Raw genomic sequence first — 26,983 nt, 5'->3', positions numbered from 1 at the left:
CTGTGAATCATCAATGGAAACAGAACTTGATGCCATTTCTATGGTCATTTACTGCTTGTGTGACAGCCTATCAAAATGAATGTTTCTATTCCATCCTGTAACGATTATTTTGATTATTCAAAGCCGTTTGTATCGAAAAACTTCAAACTTTCTTTTACCTGACTTAGCTTTGATGCACGTGCAATTGGAACGTTTAGCCTTTTTACAGATTTTAGTTTGAAAACTTTCTTTTTATCCTTCTTTGTCCATTTGACCGATGGATACCTGTGATTGATTCGGCATATTTCTACCTGGGATTTGTGTGTACCCGGATTGTCATGTAGTGAACATGCCAAATCAGGAACGTTGTTGATGTTGCTCTTTGTTCTCACTGAGCTCTTCCTTCCACTACTCTCCAATCTATCGGAGGACTCAGTGGCGATTATCAACTTAATAATAATCCGGTTGACATATCTGACGAGCCACCCAATATTAGAGAATTCCTTACAAATGCGTTTCTCTATTCCCCCCCCCCCCCACTCTCTCTCTCTCTCTCTCTCTCTCTCTCTCTCTCTCTCTCTCTCTCTCTCGCTTATCCAAATTAATAAAAGAAAGAGCAAGTCTGTCTGGCTGTGTATGTGTGTGCCTGTGTGTGCGTGTGTGCGTGTGTCGACTATAGGAGAAACCAGACTATATCTGCTATGAAAATTAGCCAGTTCATTCACATTTTTATCTTTCTAGAGAAGGATGCCAAGATTTTTGCAATTTATGTCATTTTTAAATGGCCGTATAAACAAACATACCAACAAAGGAAACTAATGCCCTTAATAGCGGATCGACAACTATCCTTTTTCGGACAGATAGTAAGGAAAGATATGAATGAATACCTGGCAAGTTGTGGAAAAATACCTGGTAAACGCGCCCAGGGGAGACAAAGAAAAACACTCATCGACCAACTGAAGGGCTTCACCAACCTAACAATCCAAGAGCTGTTTGAAAAAGCAAGAGACAGGGAGGAATGGAGAGAGATAATTCATGCAGTATCCGAAGCCTGGACCAGGCATGGAACCTAGAAGAAGAAGATAAAAGTGTCAAATTAATTTTTTCAGTCCCAAAGATTTACGACTCCATTTAAAATAGAAAGGAAAAGCACAGCATGATGTTTTGATGCATTGAACTTTAACACTGATTACAAAGATAGATCAAAGAACTCTACTCACTCGGTCCACCCAATTCTCTTACAATAGATGGTATGAAGTTGACGTCACTCAGGTATTTGTTATTGCTTTTTGCCATCCGCGTTTATGAGTAATTCTCACTAAACTGTATTAACCAGACTATAAACGTTCGAGGTTACACATAGTTTTGTGTGTTGGTCCGTTATACTTCCGGATGGCAATGTTGTGAGCTTCTTCGCCAAGCGCATAATATCTATACATTGAAAAGAGAAACGAACTCGATTTCACTCAGCCATTTGTTATTGATTTTCAACCTCGAGTTGAATGGTGAGGTCTCACTCAATTATTGATGCTATGCTTATAGGTAAACTACTCACAACATCCGTCATCAAATCAAACATACCGATACACAAAACTGTGTGGAAATTTTAAAGTTTATTGTCTGATTTATATTATTAAGTAAAAACTAATCACTAACAGGCTGTCTAAGAATAAAAACAAAGAGCTGAATGACGACAGTTTCGTTCCTTATAAATCAGATATAAACGTTTAAGGTCACAAATAGCTATGCGTGTTGATATGATTCATCTGGCGGATAGATTTTGTATTTTATCTAGATCTAAGCCAATTGGATACTTTGTTTTGACTAACTCGACTTAGCGCCTTTCGCATCCCAATCATCCGATTAGGGTGCTTCGGTTGTTTCTTTGATTGGCTGTGTAAAGTCCCTCCACTTTTCACGGTCTTCTGCCAAATTTCTTAAGGACGTAAGGTCTTCCTCCAATTGTAACTTGAGTTGAAGGTGTTTGGGGTCCCTGTTCAGTATTGTGTAGGTCATCGTTGGTGGTATCCCTTTACTTATATATATACAGATATACTTTGTTTTAGAAGACTTAATTAAATTTCATGAAAAAGTAAAACGCGAACAACCGGAAGTACGGTCTAGAGAAACGTAGGGAAACGAAACCAAGACAGTTGTTACAGGAGACATGCATTTACAGAAAGAACGTCAAATTAGCATTGCGCATGAGTCTCTCTTATCAACTGAGGAAATATATCGTTTAGTTCATGCGATATCATTAATTATATTAAAGAAATCACTTTTCAAAATGTTATGATAATATACATACTTTTATAAATTTAAAATATAACCAATAAACTTATTTTGATGAAATGTTCACAGTGATGGAATCAGGAATGCACCCAAGATTAAGATTACCAGCCGTGAAATCACTGACTTCACGGTTCGGTTACTCAGACGAAAAGATCGCTGAGAAACGATGCATCACTAGTGCAATGTGAACGTTTATTGGTTATATTTTTATTTTATAAAAGTATGTATATAATAACATTTTTAAAGCGATATCTCATTAACCAAAACGACAGATTTCCTCAGTTGATAAGAGAGACGCATGCGCAATGCTATGTTGACGTTCTCTCTGTAAGGGCATGTCTCCTGATTGCTTCATGTTATTTAACGAACTGTTTGACGATGTTTCTTCACGAACCGGTGTAGCCAATTAATAGGGAAAAAAATATCCTAGGTAATCAATTCCCATGCAAATTAGTTTTCTGTCTGTTTGTTACTCTAGCATCCATGCTGTTTACTGTCTGCCAATGTTTACATCGATTCCATCATCTTGTTGTTTTTATCTTACACCTGACTGCCGAGACATCTTCTCATTATACGAGTTTGATTTACATCGCATTTACATCGACGATTTACATCGTCCTCGCGAGGACGAGAGACGCATGCGCACAACCAACATGACGTTCTCTCTCTAATAACTTTTCCGCCGGTGACGTCACAGACTATGGGTGACGTCCAATCAAGGGACGCTACTCTTCCGCTAATCTCATTCCCTATTGGCTGATCTTAATTAGAGATTCTCATAGTAATATTTTGAGAGAAAAAAAACGTGAAGAAGCGCCTTTAAGACAATGGGGACTCGTTCAAATTGGGCTCAGAAGATTTCACCAGCAATTCATAAATGATGTGCCTATTTTAACATTACCTAAAAAGATCTCACCGAGGCTCAAGCAGCGAATCCCGCTCTAAAGAATACACTCAGATATTTACGAAGTGTATTCAAAACTAAGAACGAATATAGTACACAATGAGGAGAATAGAGATATCATCACTCAAAAAAGGGAACTATACAATCAACTACCTCTTTCACGGCTAATGTTCTTTAATCGTTTATTCATCATATCAGGTAGGACGCTATTCGAATCAAATCTTTACTTACAAGTCGTTTACATATTATTTCACCAAGGCCAACCAATGTTTTGTTTATTCATCTTAACTACCCCACTACCACATTATTTCATTCATCTGTGGTGTTTCATTCATCCTGTTTTGTTGATAAAGGGGAAACCCGAAACGTTCATGGATGTGGCTGCCAGTGGCTTATAAGTACAGGATGAGAGATGTGAAATGATGATGATAGTGATGATGATGATGATGATGATGATGATGATGATGATGATGATGACGACGACTGCGACGACGACGACGACAATGATGATGATGATGATGATGATGATGATGATGATGATGATGATGATGATGATGATGGCTTCAAGATTCAAGCGTTCATTTTGGCCTTTTATGGGCAATAACCATTATCTTATTAATATCTGACCAAACTATCAACAACAGCAACTATAATACTATAACAATGATGATGGTGATGAGGATAATGACAATGATGATGATGATGATGATGGTGATGATGATGATAATGACGATGATGATGATGATGATATGATGATAATAACGAAGATGACGTTCATGATAGTGATAATCTAAATTATGATGATGATAATGATGGTAGAATCCAGTTATCCTTGTCCTCGCACCACCAAGTGAAAAATGGACCATTATCACTATCACCCTGATAATCGTGCTTGGCGGGAATAATTAATTATAAAAACCATTGCGAAACAAGGATGTAGCTGATGGAAGCTTCTTCTTCTTCTTCTTCTTCTTCCTCTTCTTCTTCTTCTTCTTCTTCTTCTTCTTCTTCTTCTTCTTCTTCTTCTTCTTCTTCTTCTTCTTCTTCTTCTTCTTCTTCTTCTTCTTCTTCTTCTTCTTTCTTCTTCTTCTTCTTCTTCTCTCTTCTTCTTCTCTTCTTCTTCTTCTTCTTCTTCTTCTTCTTCCTTCTCTTCTTCTTCTTCTTCTTCTTCTTCTTCTTCTTCTTCTTCTTCTTCTTCTTCTTCTTCTTCTTCTTCTTCTTCTTCTTCTTCTTCTTCTTCTTCTTCTTCTTTTTCTTCTTCTTTTTCTTCTTGTTGTAGCAACCTCAATCTTGAGGACCGAACAAGATTTAATTTTAAGATAAATTAGAATAAATAAATAAAAATTGATGGAGGATTGTTGGATGTACCCTATTAATTATTATCGTGAATTCTGGGCCTTGAGGATGTTAGCCTTTTGAATATATCGTATCGGATCGGATCTATTGTTTAAGAGCTAATAGGTTCTAAAAAACCTTTAAAGGCTCTGTGTAACCTTTATGCATATATACAATATATCAAATATATAAATAGTATTCGATGTCGATTAATTGATAATTTTGAGAATCAAATGCCTAATACATAATTGATTCGTAGTATAATCAACTCTAATTTACATTCAGTTGCCATGTCCAACTTCGGCCCATATTCTAATAATACTAAACGATTTTAAAAATTCAGGACTGTCAGATTAATCTGCATCAGATGGTAAACAATTCCGTCAATAAATGCAGATACTGCGAATGCTTCGGGCTTCTGTCATGTATTGTGTAATGTATACTTTCTACCATATTTAGGATATCCCATTAGTTCAACCATATTAACTATGTAGGCGAACCACGAATTAGACGTTACAATGCCATCATAATTTCTATCGCCTTACACCGGAAACGCCCACAACCTTTATTTAGTCTTGGCTATTTGCATTCCACTTCGCATTCTGTTTATTTCATTTATTTATTATTGAATTATCGTTTTATCCGTCTTCCTATTCTGGATGCTGTGACGCAATATCAGATAGAAATTGCGACGATTAAAAGGGTTAATTAGAATCTAATACAAATAATTCGTTATTGAAAATAAAATATTGAGCCCTATGATATGCACTGCGTGAATTAACAATGAACATGGGAAATAAATCAGTTATGGCGAATGTTCAGCTTGGTACAGGGGCAAATAAGTCTTTGCTTCATAGCAGGTACCGAGTTGGACTTTCTGCTGCCCTACGTAGCTTTGATCAAGTTACCATGCTTTGGCCCACTTTGCGTGTTGCACCGCGGCTAACGCCTGGGTTATTCCAATTTCCAAGCTCATCAAATTAAAGGTTCTCAAACCATCGGGGTTTTATTAATACTATTGAAAAGAGTAACAACAACAACATGAATTCATTTAAAGTTCGATGTCAACACAAGCAATGTGTTTACAAGATGAACACATGTTTTAAAAACTTGAGCTTTTATATTGCGCAATATCTACTTAACGTGCTCAAAACGCTTTACAAAGGGTCACTGGCCAACAGCAACACTTAACATGTTGAACGAGACGTGACGCCTGTTACGCGATATTACAATTGTTGTTTTTTTTTTACGACAGATACAACGTTGTTGACGGCCAGGTCCTCATTTCACACCTGAGTAAGGTGAGAGAATGTGAGTAAAGAGCCTTCTCCAAGGACTCAACTATGCGCAGAGCGAGGCTCGAACCCAGGAGCTTCCGATCCGAAAGCGAGTGTAATACTTCATAAGACCACAAAGCCGTACAAACGACATACAGCCGTACGTAAACAGACAAAATATCAATTTCTACTTTCTGCTCAAAGGAGCAATCTATTTTTTGCCCATCAATGTTTTTGTTTATTCATCTTAACAACGCCACTACCACATTATCTCATTCGTCTGTAGTGCTTCATTCATCCTGTTTTGTTGATAAAGGGGAAATCCGGAACGTCCATTCTGTTTGTTTTCGTAATTAATTGAAACATACATACAATTTCACATTGTTATTAATTTCTTCAAGCTTCGAGCAGCAATATTTACATTACAAAATATATCTATAATTATGAAACTTGCGTTAAAATCTAAATGTTACACTGAGGACAATACATATTGTGACAACTCCCCCCCCCCCCTCCCCAATCAATTATTACTGGTCATTTTTAGAGGAAAAAACGCTGTTCAATATGATTACCCCCCCCCCCTTCCGCCTCATAATTGATTGCGTTCGGCTATCAGGCCTGTAGGTAAGTGAATGTTGTTCGAAATAAAATTAGACGGGGAAAATTGAGTTATAATACGAAATGGCGAAAATTATTTGGAAATATATATGTTTTCGATGTTTTAGAATTAACCTCACCCTACTTTAGGAGAATATTTATAGCTTAATTTTAAACAAATATTTTAAGACTGAGGATCTAGGATCGGCACTACATAATAGTAATAGTGTTTGGAGACGATAGGTAACAAATGGAAATAATCGATGATGAATTATAATTCATTTTCTCAGTATTCATGGGTAAAAGGGAATGAGATTAGCGGACGAGTATTGTCCCTTGATTGGACGTGCGAGGACGAGAGATCCATGCGTACAACCAACATGACGTTCTCCCTCTAATAACTTTTCAGCCGGTGACGTCATAGACTATGGGTGACGTCTAATCAAGGGACGCTACTCTTCCACTAATCTCATTCCCTATTGTTTTTGTTTACGCCTCAAGCCGATTTGTAAAGAAAATTAAACAGCAGTTTAAATATTTAAAAAAAACCCCCAAAAACAATCGTATTGGATAAACAACTCAAGGCTTTTACATGTTTGCTAATGACTATTGTTTCTGTTTGAAATGGGCATTTGTAATATTCTAAAACGTTCGATTGAATTATATTTAGAACATGAATGATAACGCAGCAAATGAGAGAATAGGGTTGGTTAAAAGGGAAATGAAAAGATAGCAAAAGTTTTATTGGGAAAATTTGAATAAGGGAAATTAAAGCAAATAAAAAGCAATGAAAATTAAATCTGCAGGGAAGAGAGAACGGCTTGATAAGTTTGAATTTCAATGCTTTTTATAAGCAATTATAAACCACTATTTCATGATGATGATGATGATGATGATGATGATGATGATGATGATGATAATAATAATAATAACCGTGACGTATGCAAATATATACATATAAGTGCACGTCGTATAACCATGAAACAGAATTAGAAGGCTCTTTAATTATTTATAACAAATTAAGGAGCAAACCATGCTGTAAACTAAAAGTCTGAAAATCTGAAAAGTGTATGAAACTGACAGTTAAGCAGGAAAAAAATACCCCCCCCCCCCCCCCCCCCAAAAAAAAAAAAAAAAAAATTCTTTTTTTTTAAATGCCTGTCTGTCTGGTGATCTAACCTCTAGTAAAAAAAATATAGCAACAACTCGTCCCAATATCGGGTAAGTTCTGTGGTGTAATCGTAGCACGTCTGACCAGTAACTCGGACGTGTGAGGTTCGATACCCAGTCGAGTCGCGCTGTTTTTGTATTTCTACTTTCTGCTTTGCCTGGGACTGTATTGTACAGACCATTTCAGATATTTAATGTCTAATATGTGCGGCTATGTGATCATGTGGTATGAGACTCGCTTTCGCATTAGCGCATAATTGAGCTCTTGGAAAAGACTCTTTACTCACATACTCTCAACCTAGTCAGGTCTAAAATGAATACCTGGCCGTTAAAACAGCATTGTCTCTTTCGGAAAAAAATGCATTATCGCCTAACATGCGTCATGATTCGTTCTTTATGTTACGTGTTGCTGTTGGTCAGGGACCCTTTGTAAAGGGCTTTGAGCACGTTTAGTGAATATTGCGCTCTATAATAGTTCAGGGGTTTTTTTAATTAAAAAGAAGTATATTACTTCAACACTATCATTAACGCATGTTAGAAAAATGAAATGGAAATAGAGAAATATACGCTTAATGCGTATAGATAAAAATAAATACTGAATCAGACTTAGTTTTTAGAACGCTGATGCGTTTGCAACCCATTTAAAATGCAATAGAAATTCTTTTTGATCAAGATTTTTGTCTCTCACCGTTTCCAATAATATTTAAACGCTTTTCTCTTTTTGAAGCAGCATTTTAAAACCATTAAACAGACTAATCTGTTACATCCCAAAACAAAAGAGCCCAATATCCAATGACGTCATTATACTATTCCATTCTTTCTACTTTAGTTGAGAGAATATCCTTTTCAACGAGTATAATTTTATCTAGATCTAGACGTCTAGATAATAATGCATAATGAATACAGACTTTGTTAGATTGTCGGTGTACTTGCAACCCATTTCAAATGCATTAGAAATTCGTTATGATTAAAGATTTTGCAGTTCACCGTGTTAATGCCACTACTTTTCAAATACCTTTCTTGTATTGCGATTCCCATCATTACAAAAATTAGCCTGTAATGATAATAATATCAGTAGACAGCCATAGAGAGGGAAATGAATAATGAAACGAGTAGACAAGTAGTTTAGAATGCCGGTGTATTTGCAATCCATTTAAAATGCAATTAAAATTCTTTATCATTAAGGATTTTGTCTTTTAACATTTTTATGCTTATAATTTTCAAACGATTTTTTAGTCTTGAAGCAACATTTTTTTATTAAAAAGACTAATTTGTGACACTATAAAACGGAAAGAAAGCAAACAAACAAACAACAGCAATAATATTATATATTCAAATGGTATCACAATTCAAGTCTTTTTATCGGGAACTATACAACTCTGGTTATGACATGTTGAATTTTTTTTTTTTAAAAGAAAGAAATTGATAGAATATCCATTTAAATGTGCATACATAGACATAAATAATAAAGCAAGTAGAGTAGTTTAGACTGCCGTTCCACTTTAAACCCATTTAATATGCAATTAGAATTCATTATGATTAAGGATTTCGTCACACGCCATTTTAGGCCAGTGAATTTCAAACGATATAATTTTGGTAAAAGAAATATCATTGAAAACCTCTTCATTGATATAGAAATGGCTGCCATCTTGGAAAATAAACACGTTTAGTGTGACTCCACCATTTTATTAGTTCCTTTTTTATTTTGATTTTTAAAGTTGTTTATATAAAGTTTAAGCATAGTTGGAAATAGCTGGCTACTCGATTCTATAAATATTCACTCTCAAATAATATTTTTTTGAAACATGACAAAAATGTCCTCCCTTTTTTGACAATAATTAAAGAAAAAATATTCCATACCCCAAAGCTATTTAAAAGAAACAACATTAACTCTCAAACGTTCCATTATTTTAAAGCTAGAGTGAAAAATGTCTGGGTAGTGCTATTTAAAATGTCCATTAACCCATTCTACTGGCCCACAACCATGTAAAGTTATATATCATTGTACTTGCCAATGATCATACTATCACAGTGACATGTCTATACCACAATTAAAACCCTCTCCGAGACATAAATCAGATTTATGTGCTGGGGTAGGGTCTCAAAAAATTATCACAAAAACACCACATTTCTCAATCACTAAGAGGGAAAAAAATTCAGGTTATGAAATATAATCAAATATCATTTATTTTCCAAACAAACAACATATTTTGCAGATTATTTACAAAATTCATTGCCAATTTCCTGAAAATGAGTATTTGAGAGGGTCTTAGAGACAAGCAATTTTTCTGGAAAAAAGGGGCATAATCCAGCATTATTTGACATAAAATAACTTAACAGCCTTTGTGTTTGTCCATAATGTCATATTTCTTTTATGGTTGAGGAAAATAATGACCATAACACTTGAAATCATACAGCTGATTACAAATATTACACATTAGTTCAATATTTACGTAATATGAGTCATATATATGTGAACAAAAAATATCACAAAAAATGACAGTTTCAATTTCAAATTGGTCTGCTTTACTTCAAATGAGTGATATTGACTGATTAAATGAATTATATGGTTCATTTTACATTCCAGAATAGTAATTCACTCACAAGTGACATATTTATTTCACAAAACTGCACTTGTAAAGGCATTTGATTATATAAATCAGAAGAATAATATTTGCATTTTTTGAGAAAAGTCACTGTAAATTTTGAAAACCATATGGCAATCTTCCACAAAAATAAATAAATTACAAACTCAAACTTCAACACATCCGGCATACAATAGACCAGGGACAAGTTCAGGCCAAAAAGGTGGGACAAGGGTTGTGGGACCAGGATCAAGGCGCACTTTCTTGGGTTTGGAAGGGCCAGGAATCTCATGAGATGGAATTTGAGAACTGAAATGAGATGAATTTTTTAAAAAGAAAAAAAGAAAAAAAAGAAATAGAATTGCAAAAACAATTTTAATAAGTCAAAGGTAAACCAAATAAACAATATATTGACAGTTTGACTCAGTCCATACACAAAAGTAACAAAATTCAGTATATCAACTGTTTGTCATTCTCATGTTCCCTGTGAACCCATGAAATTCTTACCTTCACTATTTGTGAGCCACATACTAAAACATTGCTTCATACCAACCATTTGAAGCAATTTATAAAACTAATGATAATTTCTAGAATGTCATACTTCCAAAGTGCATCTGAATAGAGTATAATAATATGATTCCTGCTCACCTTTCATAATGACTTCTTTTACTTGTACTCATACTTGCAACACCAGGGATACGAGTGACATCTTCCTAATCCTCATCTTGTACTTGGATTTGGGTCTCACTGCGTTAAAAAGAAATAAAAAAGAACAAAATTCTGTTAAAAGCTGCTCTCACAAAATATCACAATCTTAATTTCTAAAAGTCAGAAATAAAAATAAAGTTGTCTCACTCCTTGTTGAAATACATGGCTCTCTACTTCTATTGTCAGCCATGTTTGTTTACATTTTCAGCTAACCACTTGCCCAATTTCTATGCTTCGTAAATGAGGTGAAAAGTGAAAAAATAAATAATAACTTAATAGAAACTGATAAAAGAAAGATCAGGGTTCAAGAGAATGTGCGTTTTTTGACTTGAACATGATGTCAGAGGATGTAATTGTGAAAAGTTGAGAAAAATACTTACTCGTCAGGTTCGTCATTCGAGTCCAGACTTGGTGAGAAGGGCAGGTCCCCATCAGGCATCATATTCTCGGGAACAGCAGCGTAATTTTCATCGTCACTGTCTTCGTCCATATATAAGATATCGTAGACCTCTTTTTCGGTACAATAAGTCATTGTAAAATGTATATAATTAGTTTATTTTGAGTAAATTCGTGAGTAGAGACGACAAGTCGACTGTCAAAACAAGATGGCGGAAGTCGAGTGACGTAGCGAGTTACTGACACAAATACTTTCGTATTTCTTGTGATTTAGGAGTAAAAAATCAAATATTCTTAGATATTTTGTAGTTTTTATCCTTTCTTAAAAAAATATAGTATTGTGGAGAACATTGTGCTTATTTGAGTCAATAAAAAAATTGATACGGCGCACAACTCTACTGAAAGATTTGAAAATTAGAAATGTATTTTTTACAGATAGATAAACAGATAACTTGATTTCCTTTTATAATTTAAAGTCAGTTTGAAAGTTCGTTGAGTCAAACAGATAATATCATAAAATATGTTCCGACGACACTTGGCTCCCAAAATCAACTAATTTTGACACTGTAAAAAGTTGTCAATTTGCGTCATCTATTTATGACATCAAGTATTATTATTACTTCCGTTGTGTTGTTGATTCAGCGGTGATCAGTTTTGTTATGATATGTTTGTGTGTGTGTGTGTGTGTGTGTGTGTTTGTGTGTGTTGTGTGTGGTGTATACATGTGTGTGCGTGTGTGTGTGTGTTGTGTTGGCATTTTTCAGCAAATCGTGGCATTCATAGTGATATTATTCACTTGATCACATGAAGGTATTTCAGTCGCCATTTTGATTCTTTTTTTACTATTAGGGTTAGCTCGAGAGGTTAGTCATAAGTGTTATTAAAGGTGCTAGGGTGTTTGTTTTTCCATAAGTTAAGTAAAGGGGAGACATTCCGAAAGCTCCTACATCCCCAGTATTCTTTAAATTTGTATTTTCACCGTTGATATTTTGTCAGGCATTTATTTATTCAGTTTGTCATATAGAAGTATTTTAAAAACTCTAGAACAAACCTTGATAGATTTGTGAAAGTTTAAAATTTCCTAATTTGACCATTGTTTTGATTTTCGGCCGCCATTGTGATTTGTTAAGTATTGAAAGGTAGTGCAAAGCAGTCCGAGAGCTGTTTTTTTCTATTAGGGTTAGCTCGAGAGGTTAGTCATAAGTGTTATTAAAGGTGCTAGGGTATTTGTTTTTCCATAAGTTAAATAAAGGGGAGACATTCCGAAAGCTCCTACATCCCCAGTATTCTTTAAATTTGTATTTTCACCTTTGATCTTTTGTCAGCACGGTGGTAGAACAGCACATTCAACGTTCAAAATTCCAATTCCAATAACGGATAACAGCACCTGTAGCATCAGTCGCCAATCTAAACTGAAGAGTAGTTCTCTCATAATTTGGGATGAAGCACCTATGATGGACAGGCATGTGTGTTTGAATGTGTGAGCAGGACATTTTGTGACATAACAGGCAGTTCAAAACCTTTTGGGGGCAAAGTGGTTGTACTTGGATGGGATTTTCGGCAAATTCTACCTGTTGTTAACAAAGGATGTGAAGCCTATATATTAAGTGTCACACTTAACAAGTCAATTATTTGGAATTTTGTCACCATTTTTCACATGAACAAGAACATGAGGGTTACTGATGACGATAACTGTTTTGCAAATTGGCTTCTCCGCATCGGAAATGGTACAGAGCCGGTTTTCAGCGAAATAGGAAAGTATTCTGTTAAATTACCTACAGCGCTATGCCTTCCTGAAAATGACCCAGAATGCTTGATAAATGCTGTATACAATGATTTGAATCTGAACTTTGCGGATGAACGTTATCTATCAGAGAGAGCAATTTTGACTACAACCCATGAAAATGTTGACAAAATAAATGCAGCCGTTCTGTCCAGGTTGACCTCATCAACTGAACAAATTTACCGCAGTGCTAATTCCATTCAAAGTGACTCTGACATCAACTTATACCCGATTGAATTCTTGAACGAACTTACACCTCCCGGACTTCCTCCACATGCATTACATTTGAAAGCCAACACGTCAGTCATGCTGCTTAGAAATATAAATCTTAAATCAGGCCTCCTAAATGGCACCCGTTTGTTAATAATTAAATTAGGTTCAAAAGTATTAGAAGCCAAGATAATTACCGGTAGTAGAGCTGGCGACATAGTGTTTATCCCTAGAAATAATCTGACGACAACAACTGATTCAGGCTTACCATTTATTATAAATAGAAGACAGTTTCCGGCAAAATTGTCATATGCAATGACAATTAACAAGTCTCAGGGGCAGACATTAAGCAAGGTGGGGATTTTCTTACCACAACCGGTATTCACACACGGACAACTGTATGTTGCTGTGTCACGGGTCAGAGGCTATAGTGGCTTACACTTCATGTTGGGCCACACAGAAAGATCAACCGAAGATATACCAAATTACACAGACAACGTTGTTTACCAATCTGCCCTCATTAAATGATGGTATCGAATGAAAATAGTTCTTTCCCCGCGAAATTGCGGGCTTTTTACTAGTTGTATAAAATTAAGTAAACTATTATAAAATCGCCATTTGGGGGCATATTATAAAGCGCACTTAAAGCGAAACGACAGGAAAGAAGGGGGGCGTGTCCATCGATCACCGGTGATCGAAATCTCTATTATGGAACGTGTGAGAGTTAAAGTAGCCGGCTATTTGTAGGAACATATCAATTTTAGTTCCAAATTTCAAAGCTTTAGCGTTAAGATTGAAAAAAATGGTCAAGTTCAAAAAAATGTTTATGGTGATTAGATAACAGATTTGAGAAAAACGTGATAGTTATTAGATTTCGAGACCACGAACGTTGGATTGGGGTTTTGAATTGCTTCTTTGACTGTGTGTTGTCTTAAACCACTTATTCAGCAAAACAATATGGGTTGAAATGAAATAAGGAATGAATAAATTGATCAGAAACAGTCACTTCCAAAAATTGATAGTTTTCACTCCAATTTGCACCCTCGAGCCCCCTGAAATGCGTATGGATAGAAATGAATATTAAAACATCCAGCATAGTAGTTAGTTTAGAACGTCGGTGTCCTTGTCCCAATTTCTCGTAATGCAAATAGAATCCTTAATGGTTAAGTTTATCGTGATTAATCATTTTTATACCCCCCCCCCACATTAACTCACTCAACCCTAACACCGACTATACCCGTAGTTACCTGAGTTACTTTTACCCCATGCCTATTTATTATATTTTTTCTGAGACAAATTATAGCGTAGTATCAAAGCTAATGTTTCTAGTTTTTGCATGTTAATGATAGTTGAATAAAACTATCTATGTGCATGCTCATTTCTAATACATTTTTTTTCCAATTTTGAAAAACAGCAAAAGTCTCTAGGATTGAATGAGTTAATACGTATTAATATATCAATGACGTCGTAATCCTATTTTATTCTAAGTAGAGGGAAATATATATTTTAACTCTTTCGTGTTTGTATCTATTCTTTAAAAAATAGGCCTGAGGATCAACACTGTCAATGTTTGAATTTTATCATGGAGCACAGAATTACTGGCAAATCTAAAAATTATAAAACTATTTTCACAGTCTGATATATCTAAGAATAACTTGCAAACCTTTTTTTTATATTAAGCGTTGCTCTTTTAACCATTGTATCAAATAAATACTAAGAAAATCTGCTTGGTCGTAATACTCAGTCCTTAATCTGGCTTTTGACTTTCATTGCGAGTACAATTGATTCTACACAATTCTAGCACATCTGCAACAAACCAGGATGACGTGATTTTAAATCTCTCTTGATACTATCAAGTGATAGGGTTGGGGTTGAACAATTTCCCGCAAGACCAATGTTAGATTTTTATCATCGAGCACGGGATTACGGCAAATTAAAAAAAATTAAAAACTATCTTTTTACAGATTGATGTACGGTAACTTCCCAACTTTCCTTATATAAGTGTAATATTATTACTCGTTGACTCAAAAACTATTTTCACAATGTACTGGTACAAAAAAATCAAACAGTTGAGTGCCTGTTCGTATGTTCGTAATAGCCTTTATTTCTCCGAGAATACTGCGATCTTTCCATTCATCTAATTAAACTCACCGATTTAAATCTAAAAATACAAAATTTTCCGACATTGTCCTCATAATTACGTATTTTTGTCATAAGAATAGATAAAGTTGAAGATAGCATCTACTTTCTCGTACGTTAAAGTACATAAATATCGTGTTTGCGCCTAATGAGAGTACATAGAAACGGTGTCTACGTTCGATTGAGCATTATGATTGGTCGTTTGACGCTGGGAATCGCTACCTGGGCGCCTTATTGGTACAAGCATTTGCGCACACTTACATACTTTATTACCGGACTTATATTGATTTATGATGGCTCAAAAGATTCGTCTTGATCTATGATAAATTTCACAATACAGTAATATAATTAATATGATAGATGACTGCCTGTTCGTAATAGCCTTTATTTCTCCGCAAACATTGCAGGTGTTTAAAGGCCATTTGGTCTATTTAAGCCTTAATTGTTATATGATATTATATTTTATATTGTATTATATTATATCATATTATATTATATTATAATATTATTATATTATATTATTTCATATTAGTGTTAGAAAAAGGGTAATAGGAAAAATATCAATTCAATTGTGGATAGATACAAATGAAAAATGAAGCATGAATAACGCATGTGCACGACTTGCATCCATTTAAGTGGAATTCAAATTCTCTTCAGATGAAGAATTTCGTAGTTCATCATGATCATGCCTATGTTTTTCAAACGACATTGTCGTTTTGAAGCAAGGGTTTTAAACGGACAATACTTGAAATCACACTACAAAAAAACAAAACAATGCTATTCAATGACGAAATAATGATATTTAAGTGTTTTTAAAAGAAAATTACTCTCTCGTCTTTGCATGCACAAAAATAAACAGGAGAGAAATAGGGCGATTATTTGCTAAGATATGGATGGGTAAAAATGAATAGTGAAGATTCCTTCTTTAAAATTATAACAAAAATCTATCTACTAATAATAATAACAATAAATGGCATTTATATAGCGCTTTACCCCGTTGTCACAGGCTCTAAGCGCTTTACAGTGATATAAAACAAAACATATTACAGTGAGACAAGTGTGAAGGAAACGTGATACGAATTCAATTTAACAACAACAAAATATGAAAATAATATTGCAACATTATGACGTAAAAAGATAAAACTTTAAGCGAGATTTGAACGTTGTCAACGAATCCGAGCATCTCACGTGTGACGGGAGAGAGTTCCAAAAATGGGGGGCCGAAAATTGAAAAGACTGTTCACCTATTTTACGCAATGGCTTAGGTTTGACAAGGATTGATTGGTCACTGCTTGACCTCAAGTTTCTATTGGGGACATATATGTTTAGAAGGTCTTTAATATAGGAGGGACTGTTCGTGCTCAGGGATTTGTAGACAACAGTACAAATCTTATAGTCAACTCTTTTTTCAACAGGAAGCCAATGTAACTCACGGAGAAGAAGAGTTGCTGACGGGTATTTTTTGTTATTGCGTACAATGAGCCTGGCTGCGTTATTTTGAGCAACCTGAAGTTTGCTACTTTTGTCTTTAGCTAAATTCGCCCAAAGGGAGTTACAATAGTCCAATTTACATAAAACCAGGGAATTAATTAAAAGTTCTGTTATATGCTTCGGTATTAAATTACGAATTTTGCTTATTTTTTTCATTTCTATGTACATAGATTGTATGGTGTTATTCACGTGGCTTGTCATGGAAAGATCTTTATCAATGATGACGCCAAGGTTTTTTGCTTTATTTGAAAATTCTATTGTGCTATTTCTGAGAGTAATAGGTGATTTATTTGCCTGTTAAAGGATACTCGGCCTTCCACACATTAAAATCTCAGTTTTACTATCATTTAATTTTAACTTATTGTGGTACATCCAAGATTTAATCTCATTAAAACAGCTCGTAATTCGTTGTATTAAGAACTGTAAATTACTAAGGGGTGCTGAATCATATATTTGCGTATCATCTGCATAAAAATGATAACTCAGATTGAATCTGGATATCACACTAGAAAGGGGCTGCATATATACAGTAAAAAGGACAGGGCCAAGAACAGAGCCTTGTGGCACTCCAAAATTAAGTAAAACTTGTTCTGACTGAACACCATTCACCACGACAGTCTGCCATCGATCCTGTAAATATGATGTAAACAATTTAAGGGCAATTCCTTTTATGCCGAACGTATTTTCTAGTCTTCTTAACAAAATGTCATGGTCAATGGTGTCAAACGCAGCTGAAAGATCTAAAAGGCATAATACATTGACATTGTTAGCATCAGCATTACATAACAAGTCATTAAAGATTTTAAGAAGCGCCGTTTCAGTACTGTGTTGATGTTTGTAGGCTGACTGAAAGGGTTGTTCTAAACTGTTGTTCTTAAGATGAGATGTTAATTGTGTAAGAACTACCTTCTCCAAAAGTTTTGACAAAAAAGGTAAAATTACTAAGCTGTTTAAAGGTGTTGACTGTAGAAAATAATCAACAAAAATGAATATAATATCAAATATAACAACAAAAAACAATGAAAACAAAAATACTTTACTAAAAACCAGAGATAAATAATGTATTTATGTTTTCATTGTTTTGTTTGTTGTTGGCTGAAGAAGGGTTTTGAGTTCGAAACGTTCCGTGTTTGGTCTTTTGTTCTTTTTTAAGAATCTGTTTTATTCATTTTTGTTTATTACTTTAGATTAGCAAAGGAATTTTCCGTATTTTAATGATAAATGCGATAGTATATTTACAACCAAAGTCATGTAACTGAACAAATATAGAAACTATGGCTTCTGTCCGTAGAGCGCGCGTTTTACTGACAATGATAATGATGATAATGTACATTTATTTGTTGAATGCAACATGTTCTAACATATCCAATAAACCTGCTCAAAGGGCTCTACCTTGCGTCCATAGACTATACATTTAGGATCACACATGCCGTCTGTAAGGCAGTATTACATTTTTTTTCCCCGACAAAGACAACACTATTAACGGCCAGGTACTCATTCTACACCTGAGCACGGTGAAAACATGGGAGTAAAGAGCCTTTTACAATGACTCAACTATGCACTGCTTATATCGGGACTCGAACCCTAGACCTTCAGGGCGCGTGTTATACCACTAAACCACATATTATCAGCACACTTCTCACACTTCTTACTTCCACTTCTGTTTTGTGGCAAGTTTGGGATGCATTTGATGATTCGAAGAAATTGAATCAAAATGTATTTAACTCTCTCCTTACCAACCATAGGAAAATCGTCACATTCTCATTCGTTACGATTCAACCAGCACTTTTATCATTCAGATGTCTTTAGTAAATCACAGAATTTAAAGAAAAATGTGTTATTATAGCTATAAAAACGCGAGACTGTATTGTATAGTTCATTTTGCTGATCAATATTATGCATAGAATGTATTTGTTGATTTTCAGATTGAGTAAGAAAAAAACTCTTTTTTTTGTGTTGGGTCGGAGTTAAATTTTAGAGGAAATTCTGAAAACGGCTGGTAAGGAAAGGGTTATGGTTTTGATTTCATAAAAAGCGTTCTCTCATTCTCAATCATCGAACATTGGCACCGTGCATCCAACACAAACAATGGAATCCTGATGACGCACATCCTAGGGGTATAGAATGATGTGTATGATTAGACACCACACCAAACAAACCAATCCAAAAATAGCACAGATATCAAATTAAATTCCATTTGTTGTGTCATCATTTAATCTTGTCAAATATGGTACGATTATTTGTATTGCTGCGATGAGGTATTAGTATCTATTGCAATAAAATCAAAGAGATCAAGCCTTAAATGGGACACCCAATGAATAGAATATATGATGAAGATGCATCATCGTTAAGTGCATTTATAATTGTTAAGTATAATGTGTACTCTTAGCTTACCTTTTTTTTTTTTTTGAGGCTAAAAATCCACTTAAATGGATTTATCAAAAAGAAGAAGTCCTTCAGAGCCATTCGACACATGGAGCCGGAGTTCATCCCGGTTTCGATAGCGTGAAACGGACAATAGCAATCGCTTGCTATCCGTTGGATAGGACGCTAGTCTATCGCAAAGTGATTTCCGCCAAATCTAACAGACTCAGCTACCCATTCATTGCTGGGTGGACAATGGGTTGGGGGGGGGGGTCAATAAAAAATCTCGACTGCACCCGTGATCGAGCACGGTCCCTTTGCGAGTGAAACGAATGCTCTACCAACTGAGCTATCGGGACCCCCAACCTTTTCTTGGGGCTATAATATCCACTAAAATGGATAGGAACGCATTAATCCCGTAGATTTTGGTTGTTAATTCTACGCTCTTTGCGATGAAACCATATCTCAGTTTCATAAATTCTAGAAGTCCTCAGAGCCATTTGGGAAACGAACCGAAGTTTATCCCGTTTCTATACCGTGAAACGGACAACTGAGTGGATTCAATAGTCTGATGTCAAGAGCGCCCAGTAACGAGCAGCTTGGTTCTAAACAAAGAAAATCGGTACTTTTTATTCTTCATACTGGCTAGAACTTTTTCACATGTCATGTGATCAGAAAGTATCAAAAGTCAAAACATGATCAGATTTATAATGTTTTTCTCCTCTGGATACATTTTTATGCTCGTCGGAGAAGTATTTCAAAAGGGCATCCACCATTTTTCCGATAGTTTAGAACCAGTTACTAAAATACTATACGTCATTACAAGGGAAGTGACGCCACGACTGTTGAAACCTATTACCTTTTATAAGATGCTAGTCTATCGCAAAGTACTTTCCGCCATATCTAACTCGTCAAGCTACCCACTCACTGCTGGATGGAAAGGAGAGGGGGGGGGGGATACAAACAAATCTCGATTTCACCCGGGATCAATCGGAGTGATCAATCCCGATCCCTTTGCCTATGAAGAGAGCGCTCTATCAACTGACCTATTGGGACCCCCATTTCGGTAATTAGTTCTCACTAAATCATATCAATCAGACAATAACTTTCAAGATTACACATAATTTTGTGTGGTGGTACGCTATATCCGGCTGGCGGGAGTATTGGGTGTTTCACTTAAACGCATAGAATCTATACGTTTTAAGCATGATTGATCTAGAAGATCGAACCGGTGAGTAATTTACTTTAACGCAAACCATAAGGTTAAGCTCACCATTTTAGATCACCAAAATAACCGTAACCCTAACCCTAACCCTAACCCTAACCATCACACAAAACCATGTACAACCTTAAACGTATATAGTCGATTAAAGAGAATTTATTAGTGAATTTAATGATCCCTGAAAACAATAATAAAAAACTAAGCGATGTCATTTTAATTCATTCTATTGATGCTATGAGCTTAGGTAAATACTCACTAATTATGCCAGCCGGATATAATGTGCTAACAAAAAAAAAAAAAAAAAATGTGAAAAACATTGAACATTTATAAAAATATGTTCACGTCTGTTTGAACCAATATTATAAATTATGCCTTAGTGATCATGATCAGCATCAATCTTTTCTGCAAACATACACATCATTCTAAAGTCAGTGATTTCAATTTGATCGACGCCTCGCTGTTGCGATGAGGTATTAGTATTGCAATAAAATCAAAGAGATCAAGCCTTAAATGGGACACCCAATGAATAGAATATATGATGAAGATGATATGTTAAGTGATTATTAATTTAAATGATAATGAATAACAATATGATGATATAATAATATATATAATAATATAATAATAATAATAATAATAATAATAATAATAATAATAATATAATAATAATAATAATAATAATAATAATATAATAATAATAAATAATAATAATAATAATAATAATAATAATAATAATAATAATAATAATAATAATAATAATAATAAAATACAATATTATAATAATGAAAATAAAATAATAGAAATATATTAATTAATAATAATAATAATAATAATAATAATAATAATAATAATAATAATAATAATAATAATAATAATAATAAATATAATAATAAAAAATAAATATATCAATAATAATAATAATAATAAAATGAATAATAATAATAATAATAATAATAATAATATAATAATAATAATAATAATAAATAATAATATAATAATAATAATAATAATAATAATAATAATAATATAATAATAATAATAATAATAATAATAATAATAAATTTAATTATAATAGTAATTAATTATAATAATTAATAATCATAAGACATATAATAATATTCTAATATGTACTTAGTAACCAACCGTCTCAACTCGGTATATTAAAATTAAGTCAACGAGTCCTTCAGAGCCATTAGGCCCACTGAGCCGGAGTTTATCCCTGTTTCTATAGCTTGAAAAGGACAATAGCAATTGCTTGCTATCCTTTGGATAGGATGCTGGTCTATCGCATAGTACTTTCGGTCAGATCTAACCGAACCAGCTACCCAATCACTGTTGTGTTCGGGGGTCAGAAAAAACAGCACTCGAGAAGAATGAATGCAGATTCTCAAACATAAATACGTTTCAAATTCTGTAATATTAACCCTTTTCAAATCCCGTAATATTAACCGATTTTTAAAGTTTGGTTCACCCGTACATAAAACGTGCAGCGATTGGTTACGCGTTCGGTATTCCAAAAAGCACGTTATAAGAATTGTATAAAGATTAGCTATTATATGTAAGGAGAAAAATACAACTCTAAACTCATTACCTAAATCATTGGCACAAAGTAGCTGTATGATGGCATGGTTACACATATATGTCAACACTAATGATTGTATATCGGCTTTATTTGAGATTTTTAAAATCAACTTACATTTTCAACACGATTTTTAAAAAATACTAAGTCAAAAAAAAATGCAGTCAATGATGGTGAGTACAAAAAGTTAAAATGTGCAGCTCATCGTGAAGTAGAATAGAATACCTTTTTGATCAGAAACACCATATTTTATCCCCTATTGTAACTGTACCCACAATTCCTTCAAACCACTCCTCCTACTAGTTTTTGACAGTTCCATGTTAGTCTAAATCCACCCCCTAAAAGTAAGAACAAATCATAATCAAACTGAAACGCCTTAAAACCTTAGTATTAATGCTAAACTCCGCCTTTTATGATATAACGTTATTTTGATATATGTCATTTTCACATGTACCAACATCCCTAAACCAATTAAGAAAGATTGATTAACTAGTACTCAACACGATGACCTGTCCACTAACTTGGACGTAAAACAGGTCCCAACGTATCAATCACATATCAAGTTTTACTGATATGCCTGGATCGTCCACTCACTAAACCCATTTGCTGATATATACTTGACCATAATTTTGCACCAAAATTCTTGGATAACCTTTTACATAAGCGTACTATCTTACAGCATGGAGTTTCAAGCATCTATCTATGTTAGAATGGCAAATGTATTTTAGATTTGCCTTTAGTCCTCTCCTTACCAACTACAGGAAAATGGTCACATTCGTTATGACAAAACCAACATTTTTCTTATTCAAATTTCTTTTGTACATCATAAAATTTAAAGAAAATGAACAGTGTGTTGTAAAGCATGTTTTGATAAAGAAATACTGTATAGCAAGAACTTTACTGCTATTGTGTTTAAGTGATAAAAAATATATTTTTATGTTAGTTGTGTGTGAAGTTTTGGAGAAAATCTTGAAAATGGCTAATAAGGAGAGGGCTAAATGTCAAACTAACATTCGCGACTATTGTGACATAATAATACTATTATTTTCACTCTCTGATCAAGGACTTGTGACGTGGTAGATATTTAACACGTGTGAAGTCATATCCTGTCTACCGGCTAAATTAGGCATTTATTGGGTGATTTCATAATCTTTCCTGTCAAGATTCACGCCAATTCACGCGTCATCTATGTAGGCAATCAATAAACATCATCATCTCATCATCATCATCATCATCATCATCATCATCATCATCATCATCATCATCATCATCGTCATTTACCCTCTCCTTACCACATGCAGCAAAATCGTCACATTTATTACCCAATATACATTTTTCTTATTCAAATTTATTTTGTACATCACACACTGTGAAGAATTATCTTTGTTTAATCGATAAGAACATCAATTTGTTTTGTAGAGAGCTTGTTTGAGTTTTCGAAAATCATTTTTTTCTGCTAGGTTAGTCTGCCATTTTTGGGAAAGTACTGAACTGATCGGTAAGGAAAGAGTTAATTCAACATAGCTCATCACAGGAGACACCAAGAGACGACATGTCGCAGGTTGTAGGAGGCATCTATCTTTGTTGAATTTCTGTGACTGTTCAAAATGCGATTAATTCGATAGAAAAAGAAAATTATTAAAAGTTTCATTCATTCTGGTTGATATGGTAAGGAATACTAATAAAAAACATTATGATCAGCAGATGCAATAATTGAACCATTATGAACGTAATTTAGCCTACTGACTCTGTGATGTTCGATAAAAATTATAAACCTTGCATAATTGTCTATTTATTTTATTTATTAGTGTGTTAATCTATTCATTATTTCATTATTTTATCTACTAATTAATTGATTGATTAATTACTTATTATATTTATTCAATTTATATAATTGAATGAGAGCGATCGTGTAAATGATAATATGTCGGTTTGGGTCAACGTGCAGTAATTTTCAGATCCGACAATCCAAATTGTTATTCGTTCATTGTTGCAAGGGAAAAGCAACCCGAAATAATCTCCATTACACAGAGTTTAAAATAAGCCCCATTATTGCGTTAAATTATCAGAACTAACAAATTTGTGCAAGTAGGAATGAGCCACGTGCTTAAAATTGAATTTTAAGGTCAACTTATAAAAATTTGAGTTACGTTTGGTCTAAATGATCTCACTAAATATATTGGTTTTGTTTCTTCTTTTTTTTTATTTGCTATTTTGTGTGTGTGTGTGTGTGTGTGTGTGTGTGTGTGTGTGTGTGTGTGTGTGTTTTGTTTTTGTTTTTTGGTTCAATGTACAATTCCTGATTCTGATGATTTTCCCTAACGATTCATTTTTTCACATCTAGATTTCATCTTGTGGATCAAAGTGACTGAGTGGTTAAGGTATTGCATTATGACCCGAAGGTCCCGGTTTCAAGCCTCGGCTATGTCGTGGTCTTGTGGTATGACACTCGCTTTCGGATCGGAAGGTCCTGGGCATAGTTTAGTCCTTGGAAAAAGGCTCCTTACTCTTATTCTCTCACCGTACTCATGTGTAAAATGAGATAACTGGCCTTTAACAGCGCTGTCTACGTCAGAAAAAAATTGTAATATCACCTAACAGGCGTCATGTTTCGTTCTACATGTTACGTGTTGCTGTTGGTCAGGGACCCCTTGTAAAGCATTTTGAGCCGTTTCGTGAATATTGCCCTATATAAAAGCTCAATTATTTTTAATTATTTTTAAAAAAATCTAATGTTGCCGTGGGGGAAGGCGTGGTTTCGTATCGTCATAATACACACAAGGGTTCAAACAATTTGATCAACTTTTGTTTTGCAGGATGATTCTACCATGAACATTGACGTCTTGGCCGAACACAATCAGATCATGGTTCGGCCGCCCAACGAAGAATTGCATCGGCTCTTCGCTGCATTTCCCAAGGAAACATGAACAGCTGTCTGTCGAGTTCCACGCTGACGACGGCTTTCATTATGTCTATTTTTTATCTACTACACGGGGGTCTCACGGACAGGCTGGACTTAGAGGAGTGCCAAAGCAGCCTGTTGTCGAGAATTACCGAAAAGAGCACATATTCTGATGACGTAATTCTGAATGCTTTCCATCAAGCTTTGTTGGAAAATTTTGACCTCGTCTACGGACTTGAGTATTCAGGTAAGTTTTTTTGCTTCGGCGAGTGTTTTCTCGTCAATTCATGTTAACCCTCTCTTTACCAACTATAGGTAAACCATCACATTCGTTACGATACAACCAACATTTTTCTCATTCAAATTTCTTTTATACATCATAAAATTTAAAGAAAATGAACAGTGTTATGTAGAGTAAGTTTTGCTAAAGAAATTATGTATGGCAAGAATTTTACTGCTATTATGTCAGAGTGATAAAAAATCTATTTTTGTGTTAGTTGGGTATGAAGTTATGGGGAAAATCCTGAAAATGGCTGGTAAGGAGAGAGTTAAACTATAAATATGTGACCCCCACCTCTGATTAGTATAATGTGGAGGTCAACCCCATTTAAAGTAGAAACGGTTAAAATTACTCCATAGACAATTAAGAAGTTTAAATAGAAAAGTACTAGAAGACATTAGAGAATAAATGTTTTTTTCGCGGCGACGAGGGTTCGAACAAATGACCTTACTGAGCTTCTTAGCCAAGCGCACTCTATTGAATAATTTCATGAATGACACTCAAGCACGGAATAAATGCGTGTAACAAGATCCATCTTTCTAGGCGGATTGGATTTGATTAAGAATGACGTGTTGATGTCATTAAAGTAACCACAATACGGGGTTTCGTCTTCAGGGTAATTAAACAGCTTAATTAATTAGAAACATGAGGGGGAGGTAAACAGCGACAGCCTAAACCACCGTACGGTTTACTTATCACAGACCGGCCACGCGTTTGACAAACGAAGTGACTATTCTCACCCCCCTAGTCTTGGATGCTAGTCTTCATAATAGTAGTCCACAATTGTTGTATGTTTAATCCAAAGGTTGTAATGCAGTAATTTGTTAAGTTTCTTGTCACAAGTTGCACAATTAAAAAAAAAATCAATCAAATCCAAATCGCAAAAGATAGGCGACGTTTTTTTCGGTAATCCAATCGGCCCGGGGGGGGGGGGGGGGGGGTGAGAATAGAGGCAGCCTTTGACAAAACGTCTCCTTTCATAATGTTGCAACTCTCACTACCTCGAAATTATGGTATCATGTCTGTTGATTTAGACGCTAAAAACTGATATAATATAGTACAAAATGTGACCCACCGTCTCAGTACGGTATTATACATATTATATCCTACTCACTTCATCTTTTGGTATTATACCTGATGTACAAACCGTCTCAAAACGTTATTATGTCTGATGTGCTCCTAGTCTCAAAACGGTGCTATAATTTGTGCACCCATCGCCTCAAAACGGTGTAATGGTGCGCCCACCTTCTGAAAACGGTGTTGTGTCTGGTGCGCTCATCGTTTCAAAACAATGGCAGTAGTAGTAGTGGAAGGGGGAAAAGAAGAAGAAGAAGAAGAAGAAGAAGAAGAAGAAGAAGAAGAAGAAGAAGAAGAAGAAGAAGAAGAAGAAGAAGAATGCTTAATATCATTTTTAATTACATTCTCTTCTCGTCATCTGATCTGATCCGATGCAATTACCGGATTGGGGCGATTGGTCACAATTAGGCCAGCAATTGTGTTACTGGCAACATCAACTGAGCATTTATATAGCACATTATCCACTAAACATGCCCAAAGCGCTTTACAAGGGGTCACTAGCCAACAGCAACACTTAAGATGTAGTACTAGACATGACGCCTGTTAGGCGATATTACTTTTTTTTCGACAGAAACAACGCTGTTAACAATTAGATCCTCATTTTACACCCGAGTATGGTGAGAGAATGTTAGTTAAATGGCTTTTTCTAAGGACTAACTTTAGCGCTGGGTTCCGATCCGAATTTGAGTGCCA

At 34.7% G+C, this 26,983-nt stretch overlaps 1 protein-coding gene and 1 long non-coding RNA gene across 3 annotated transcripts in view; one reads left to right on the top strand and one right to left on the bottom strand.

Moving 5' to 3' along the window:
* Nucleotides 1-26,983, top strand: part of LOC144976815 (uncharacterized) — a 132,919-nt gene that overhangs the window by 4,485 nt on the left and 101,451 nt on the right. Inside the window, exon 2 of the mRNA XM_078921295.1 lies at nucleotides 24,848-25,180. Within this exon, the coding sequence (XP_078777421.1) occupies nucleotides 24,955-25,180 (226 nt within the window). The 5' untranslated portion in view covers nucleotides 24,848-24,954. The remainder of the gene's footprint in view (nucleotides 1-24,847; nucleotides 25,181-26,983) is intronic.
* On the bottom strand, nucleotides 10,058-11,446 carry LOC144976814 (uncharacterized). Of its 2 annotated transcripts, none has more exons than XR_013646172.1 (3): nucleotides 11,228-11,446; nucleotides 10,788-10,886; nucleotides 10,058-10,448 (listed from the first exon to the last, which is right to left on the bottom strand). It is a non-coding gene; the product is annotated as an uncharacterized LOC144976814 (long non-coding RNA). The 2 variants fall into 2 exon arrangements; XR_013646173.1 differs by lacking the exon at nucleotides 11,228-11,446 and adding an exon at nucleotides 10,995-11,185.

Source organism: Berghia stephanieae, chromosome 7 (genome assembly GCF_034508935.2).
Source record: "Berghia stephanieae isolate SIO BIC M18660-M18661 chromosome 7, UCSD_Bste_1.3, whole genome shotgun sequence".
Classification (NCBI taxonomy): Eukaryota; Metazoa; Mollusca; class Gastropoda; order Nudibranchia; family Aeolidiidae; genus Berghia; species Berghia stephanieae.
This window is presented reverse-complemented; position numbering and strand designations above follow the sequence as displayed.